Raw genomic sequence first — 8,303 nt, 5'->3', positions numbered from 1 at the left:
TTCCGACAGTTAAGGATGTTAGTAGTGAAGTATTAACTCCAGAGCAATTGCAAATCATTACTCTTGTCCACTTATTAGCCAAAATTTGATGCGTTGGGTCAAAGATGGTTGTGGCCTTATGGTTAGACAACCAGATTTAAAACTTAAAGGTTGCAAGTTTGATTCCCAAGCTGGTATGTTTATAATTTTAAATCCATTTACACAATCTTAGCCTAATGGTTAGAGAGTCGGTATCGTGACCAACCGGTTCGATCCTCAGGGCCGGCGGGTAACGATTGAGGTGACCTTGAACAAGGCACCTTACCCCTACTTGCTCCCCGGGCGCTGCAGTGATAGCTGCCCACTGCTCCGGGTGTATGTGTGTTCACCACTTACAGGATGGGTTAAAAGCAGGGGTCACATTTCGTGTATGGGTCACCATACCTGACTAATAGGTAAATGTCTCTTTAAACACTTAGACTTAAGGATTTACATACTGACTGTAACCCTTAAAAATGTCTTTCTGATCCTCAGCCTCCTCTTACACTTTAAAATTTAAAAGCCTTTCTCCAAATTACAATTAGACGTTCAGGATAGGCCGTTTCCACCTCTTTCAAAATTTGGAAAGCCATTGCCTTTTCAAAAACAAAGTCAAAAGAAAGAAACAAACAAACTAAATGTATGTGTATTTGAATGGGATATATATATAGGCGACATGATATATTGGACCTGGTCCTGACCTTTTAGACCTCTACCTGTCACAGCAGACCTTCATCCTCTGCTCAAAATGAATTATCACACATAGTGTAGTGTACTGAAAAGCATTACACAAATCTTTCCAAAATTATGACCAACGTAGTAGTTTCTAGAATTAAAAGAGTCTCCATTAATATAACTACATCAGCAACTATTGCAGATAAAGTCAGTTTTCTGAAAACCAAATAAAGGTATATTTTTAAGGGAACATAGAGAGAAGAAACAAAAAACAGCTTTTATACTGCCTTCGAAATTACCAATGTGCCAAATACATTACACAGAACACAATTTTGGTAAAATATCATAGAAAACATGTTAAAATAACAGTTATAAACATCTACACTTTTTGTAACAAAGATAGCCATGATGTGTATATATTGTAAATATTATAGTATAAAATAGTGTATGCATTTAAAAGATTTATATATTTTATAAAATAATTAATTTATAGTGATTATAGGTTTATAAACATATCATTTAAATAATTAAATTTTATGATTTTTAATCCTGCACTTTATACACTGATGCATATTTAAGTCTTTTGTGGAAAACCCCCTAATTTACAGTCAAAAACTTTAAACTTCCTTGCCGTTTCCATGGTGACTCATGCAATCTGTGATCGATTGAGAATGGCTGCATCCGAAATCGCATTGTGATAGTATGTACTGAACTTGAATAAGAACCTAATGTTACCTATTGACCTTGTAAACAGTTCTGTATAGCATGAGTGGGAGTAGCATGTGTCCAAATACCCCCACTTGCGGTCTTTGCACTTGACCACTTTCATGACTTATTTCCTGTTTTTGGCCCAAATGTTCTAGTGGGTGTGAAGATCCCAAGTGAGCATGTAGTATTTCTAACCCGTTGGGACACACTTAGCAAGTGCAAACATGTAACGGTAAATAATGTGGTGTTTTTAATTATGTGATAAAAAGCAGTTTTTCAAATTACATAACACTGAAGTTTTCACCATTAGAACATGCAACCCACGTTTTACCCAAAAGTTATATGTGACATCTAATCAATTATAGTCAAGTCAGATTTATTTGTATTGTATCAAAGCAGTTGTACCCAAAAAGCAAAAACAAAACAAAAACTTGTGTTAGCCAAACATACAATAAATAAAGATAACCTTAAAAAGTAGTTGTATAACTTACATGATGGGATACACTTAGTCATGAATACCGCTCTGAAGCGGTATTCAAGATAGTGTGGGTTTAGTGTGCATTAAGGGCACTGCACTTTGGCGTTTTTGAGACATTAGACAAATTTGCGACCTTACGTCCATGTCGTGTGCACGTGCTCTCAAGTGGCCAAAACTGCAAGTGGGTGTATTTGGAAACAGCCTCAGAATACATTTCGGACATACTACGTCCGCCTTGTTTAATGATCATGTGACCCGGATGCTCTTTGACCTATGTATTAACAACATCCTAAACGTGAGCGTTGATAAAAACATATTTCTAGACTTATCAGTGGAAATATACCGGTAATGGAATCTGTATGTATCTTTGTATTCATATATCTAAAAATAGACAGTCATGTGTTCAGTTCAATCTTATCTCTAAAGTGAAGAAAACTAAAAATATTTGGAATATTTGGCTACATAGAGATCTTAGTATATTTGGAAGAGTTTTATTAGTCAAACCTGTTGATGTCAATTACACAAGTGCACACGCATATATTTCACAAAGTATTTAGTTTAATTACATCAAAATAGTTTGTAATTAAATTACAGAAAACATATGAGTAATCCCTTACTTTACTTTTTTCAAGGGAAAAGTAATTAAATTACAGTAACTAATTACTTAGTAACTATAGTTACACCCAACACTGACTATATGTAATTGTCCCAATACACAGTAAAATGCTCACTACTATTCAAAAGACGTCCCTGTTCTTCTCATGTTATCCTTCTTAACCATTTCTCATATTCTTGTGGTTAACATTACGACTTTGTCTGTGATCATTGGAAAACGTAACACAATTTAAACAATAAATTGAAGCTTTAAGCTCCTAAACGCTGTATCTTCTCTGACTTGTGTCTTACCGGGAACTGTGTGATTGACATCTGGTCAGATTCATACAAATTTGATGTTTAAAGGTAAAGGTATTTAAGGGCCGAAAATCGTTGATAAACTCGGTGTAAAGATGATGTCATTCAGTGTTATCCAGCCTTAACGTTGCGTGCTGCATGCTAATAGCACCCAAGCTGTGCATGTATTTTTAATCGTAAAGTGTTGAGTACTTCGTTTATTGTAATCTGGCGAATTTAATGTAAACATCGAGTACAAATATTCATCTTCTCCGATGTCGTGTTCACAGCTCTATGCAGAGAAGAATGGCTTCCAGTAGGGCAGCGGATGTGTTTTCACCCTCTGAGCTTAAACGCGGAAGTGGCCGTGCAAAGAGTGCATTTCCTTTAACTTATCATTGAGCAGTTTAGCAAAACAGACTTATTTCATAACATTCTTATGAGCTTTTAAGTCCTTATGTTCATTATATATATACATTATATACATTATACATTTAATCGCGACCTACGTGGGATGAGGCTGAAGGAAAACGCTCCCCTCGGCCTGTTAGGAGGAAAGGCCATTAAGAACTTTATTTTCAACGCCAGAGCCCGTATTCACAAATCTTAAAGTTAAAACCTTTACAACTAGCCGCATCTCTTTATCATCATCAGAAATAAATAAATAACTTCACTCAAACGAAAAGCAGCAGCAGCTTGGGGCTCCCGCTCGAAACCCTTTGTTTGGATTTGCCATAAAACCGCTCTCTTTTGGTTCGAGTGGGTGGCTCTTAAAAGAGCCTTTTTTATGATTCCGGAGAAAAGTCGTTTACTTGGCCTTAGCGGGTTTGTCGGTCTTCTTGGGCAGCAAAACCGCCTGGATGTTGGGCAACACACCACCTTGAGCGATGGTCACACCACCTAGAAGTCTGTTCAACTCCTCGTCGTTACGCACGGCCAGCTGCAGATGGCGGGGAATGATTCGACTCTTCTTGTTGTCCCGAGCGGCGTTTCCAGCCAACTCCAGGATCTCAGCGGTGAGATATTCGAGAACAGCGGCGAGGTACACTGGAGCTCCGGCACCGACGCGTTGAGCGTAGTTACCCTTGCGAAGAAGCCTGTGAACACGGCCAACGGGAAACTGAAGACCCGCTCTGGATGACCGAGTCTTGGCCTTCGCTCTTGATTTGCCGCCGGTTTTACCTCTTCCACTCATAGCTACACAAGATGAAAACTGCTCACGATTTTAAAAACACGAACGATTTAAGAAATGGAGGTTATGGTTGCCAGCATTTATAAGTTCTTTCAGTCGCCTATTGGTTGAAGTCCGGTAAAACTTTAAACCAATCACTGAACTTCCATCGCAACGTATAAAAATTCCTTCTTGGCCCCTCCTTCATTTTAGCATGTCTCCACTAGGTCCTGTAAGCAGCTGCGAAGACCCTTTTCATAGTCTTCCTCCAAATGTTGTTTTGCGCTTGATTTAAGTTATGTCCGGAAGAAGCAAACGGGAGAAGGGATTCGGCAAAGAAAGTGCAAAGCGTCAATCGCAAAGTTTTGCCAGACAGCATCCAAAGAATAACCAAACCAGCTATTCGTTGTCTTGCTCGTCGTGGAAGCGTCAAGTGACGGCGCTTCGATATAATCCGTTATCTCGGTGGTTCTAGTTTATTATTCTTGTCACCAATATTGCTAAGAATTTACTGGTATTTTCTAAGTTGTGTTTCAGCAAGTTTTACTTATGATTCTGCTCGTTAATCACAGATTAAGCACATTCATATTTTTATCCAAAGCGATTTACAAACGAAATTGCATTTAACATTGTACAAGAGCTGAACAGTAATTATAGATCATCGTGCCATTATAATTAATGTATTAATTCTAAATACATTTAGACTATTGAGCATTATCTGAAAAACAGAATATTGGACGCTTTTATTCTTCGCTCTAGTTTCTATTAAATGAATGTAATGTGTTGGTTTGTCATTATTTCACTAGATGCACGGATTTGTGAAAACATACAAATTCTCTTATAAACCACATTCTTTAATGACAAGTGTACTGATAGCAGTAATGTTTAGTGACACATTACTCTCATATTACACACAACGTTCTTACTATTATCCAACATTCACATGTATTCACTTGATAAACGCTTTAATGCAAAATAAAGAACAAAACAACACATAGTATCAACATTTCTGCTTCGTAAAAAGCTCATCAGTTGCCTTGCATAACAATAACTGAAAAAGGGCGGGAAGGACATCGCCCGCCTAGGGGTGTCTTCATACATGAGACTGTTATTTTAAAGACTTTGACTGGCTCTTTTTAGTGTCCACTCATCCAATGAACCAAGACAAGCAATCAGAATATGAGACCAGTGTCTTTGTAAATTTGCATGAGCAGAGAATAAAAACTGGCAGTCCTATGGTATGTTCCCCACACAGTCGTGACTTCTGAGTAAATCATGCCTGAACCAGCGAAGTCAGCGCCCAAGAAGGGCTCAAAGAAAGCCGTCGTTAAGACCGCCGTAAAGGGAGGAAAGAAGCGCAGAAAGTCCAGGAAGGAGAGCTACGCTATCTACGTGTACAAAGTCCTGAAGCAGGTTCATCCCGACACCGGCATTTCTTCTAAGGCCATGGGCATCATGAACTCTTTCGTCAACGACATCTTTGAGCGCATCGCCGGTGAGTCTTCTCGTCTCGCTCACTACAACAAGCGCTCCACCATCACATCCAGAGAGATCCAGACCGCCGTTCGTCTATTGTTGCCCGGTGAGCTGGCCAAGCACGCCGTGTCTGAGGGAACTAAGGCCGTCACAAAGTACACCAGCTCCAAGTAAACTCCCGCTTTAAGCACTCAACACCCAAAGGCTCTTTTAAGAGCCGCCCATATGTTCTGAAAAGATTTTCCAATATCGATTTTACATGGTGGTATAGTGTTGATTTGTCAAAAATAATTAGACTGTATTGTACAGTCTAAACATAAATTAAATGGACACTTATGGTGACAATTGAGGAAATGCATGAATAAGTCCAAACCTGAGCCACACTGATGTTGGTTACGAGTAACGTTAGAACTCAGGAGTGCAGCCCAAATATTTACACATTACATTTAGGCATTTGGCAGACGCTTTTATCCAAAAGCGACTTACATTGCTTTATCCTATACATTTTACATAGGTATTTGCTATCCCCTGGGATCGAACCCACAACCTTTGCTCTTACCACTGAGCTACAGGAAGGCTATGTATGAGCTTCGATATGATCAAGTGAATCGCTGTCGATCGATTTGTGTAAAGTAAAGGAGAAATTCAAGTAAAACTGTTGTTTGATCTGTAGGAGGCAGTATTATTTAAGGTGTGCTTTAAAATCATGTAGCTCATTTGCTTACGTGATTACATTTATTTCATTAACTTGCACTTACTTAATACAGACTAATATTATAAAGTTTTTAGACACTTGGGAGATTTTGTCAAAATAAGACCAAGGAAACGAAGCTTTATTGCAATGACCAAATAAAGATAAAGTGTTTGTCTATTATAATTTATTTCTTATTTTTATAGGCTAGCCACAACCTATAAACATAGTTTAAAAGCGACACAGTTTACCATGTTCTTGCGAAGGTCTTAGACAAGTAATTTACTATAACTTTAAATTAATTCACAATATGAGCATATTTATTCCAAATCTTTTCCCTAATAAAACGCTGAAAACCAGTCTTATCCGTCATTGTCCCTTGTCTCATCACACTGATGATTAACCCTTCGGTAAGCCCCTCCCCTTGGCACAGATGAGCCAATGGCAGCTGAGTATCAGTTGCAGGAGGACCGAAACGCGGACATCTTTTGCTTTCAGCGCCATAGAGAAACCAATGGCCCTCTCCCAAATGGTGCACTGCGGTGTTGTGGACCTCATCCGAGTGCAGATCTATAAGCCACTAGGCACGAGTCCACAAGGGTACATGGGAGTGCATTTGGGGACAGACTTGAGCTCAACGCGCCGGAAAGATCCAGCCTTGTTTATGGTCGAGCCTGGCTCCGCTTCGCGGACCGCGCGCGCAACTCCCCAAACGGACGAGACGTTCATACTTGACGCGTTCGCCGTTGAGATATTCTTTGAACCGACAGGGGGCGCATAAACGAAATCGTCCTGTAAATCCGCCGGATGTAGAAGAAAAGTAGGTATTTTACCGGAATTATGGAATTATAAATATTGCAATATAATATATGTATCACTTTTAAATGTTTTATCATCTACAGATGTACAATACATTGCTTTATTGTCAGCATATCTTACAATTGCTAGTGTGCTTGTGAAACAGATTAATTTAGAGAGATTTATGGTTTCTACAGATACAGATTTTTGTCCAACTGGCTTTCACCCAAACATATTTAATACAAGATAAAAAACAAATGTCTATTCCTATATATATATGTAGTGAGAGCACGCCTTGAAAAAAAGATCATATAGGACAACAAAATAACTCAATCTCAGAAAAAATAGGTGCCCTAAAATCACAGGGACCCTATCACATCGTTTACGTCATAACATTGATTTTCAAACTTCACATGGTTAGCTACTGATACATTAAAATGATTTTTTTACACTTTAATCTTTCATCTCCACATCATTTTCACAGTTTTACTTTTGCTTTAAGGACAAATACATTTTGCTTCAGGATACCAGAGACTATAAATGTCAAGACTAACAACACAACTGTATATAAGCGTGAATAAGTAACTATTCAAGTCGACTTGTTGCGTAAAGAAAGTCACTCTATACCGGGAACTGTGATATTAAAAACCATGATTATAAAAATCTTTTGCCACGTGCTTGCACTTCTGAAATAAAACTAAGTTGTCTTAATATGCTTCCTACACTGGCATTTTACATTTGGGACAGTGTCATGGATTTTGCCAGAGTATGTAAGAAAGATTTTGTGTTACATAAAGGCAATATTTGGAAAATGAAGTTTTGTAAGCCATACGTAAATTAGACCAAAATACTTACTCATATATACAATTGTGTTTAATGTATATTGGAACCACCCATTTGCTTAATAAATAAAGGTAAATGGCTACTCCTTTGTATGCTATATGTCCTTGCTTTTTATTTTATTTAAAAACTTTAACATTCAGAAATGTATGTGGTTTGAAAGAAAACCCAATATTATGTAGTTTAAGTCTGAAATGAAGATTTATTATAAAACATTAAATCAAAGGTCATAAAGCTAATGCTCTTAATTACTTAATTCTTCTTTTCAAGCGGATTGTATTGACTTTCAGTGCATATTTGTGTTCCTATGGTTTATAAACCCAAGACCTTTGTCCTGCTACAGTAACATCCCACTCTTCTTAAAAACTTCATCAACTATTTGTCGTCATTTCAATCTTAGTTTGCGTTGCTAAAACGAACAACACATTAAGTACGGCTGAATGCTGTATTAGCGGATTACTTCTTATAACATAATGTCCATCTCCATCCATCCATCTTCTTCCGCTTATCCGGGGCCGGGTCGCGGGGGCAGCAGTCTAAGCAGGGATGCCCAGACT

The 8,303-nt window shown here is 38.1% G+C and overlaps 2 protein-coding genes across 2 annotated transcripts; one reads left to right on the top strand and one right to left on the bottom strand.

Annotated features, from left to right (window-relative positions):
- Nucleotides 1–2,354: 2,354 nt before the first annotated feature.
- On the bottom strand, nt 2,355–3,995 carry LOC130413946 (histone H2A-like). Its single transcript, XM_056739497.1, has one exon. The coding sequence runs from the start codon at nt 3,963–3,965 to the stop codon at nt 3,579–3,581; it is 387 nt and encodes a 128-aa protein (XP_056595475.1). The 5' UTR covers nt 3,966–3,995; the 3' UTR covers nt 2,355–3,578.
- Nucleotides 3,996–5,211: 1,216 nt separating this feature from the next.
- Nucleotides 5,212–5,932, top strand: LOC130414401 (histone H2B). Its single transcript, XM_056740277.1, has one exon. The coding sequence runs from the start codon at nt 5,217–5,219 to the stop codon at nt 5,589–5,591; it is 375 nt and encodes a 124-aa protein (XP_056596255.1). The 5' UTR covers nt 5,212–5,216; the 3' UTR covers nt 5,592–5,932.
- Nucleotides 5,933–8,303: the final 2,371 nt, after the last annotated feature.

Source organism: Triplophysa dalaica, chromosome 24 (assembly GCF_015846415.1).
Source record: "Triplophysa dalaica isolate WHDGS20190420 chromosome 24, ASM1584641v1, whole genome shotgun sequence".
NCBI lineage: Eukaryota > Metazoa > Chordata > Actinopteri > Cypriniformes > Nemacheilidae > Triplophysa > Triplophysa dalaica.
This window is presented reverse-complemented; position numbering and strand designations above follow the sequence as displayed.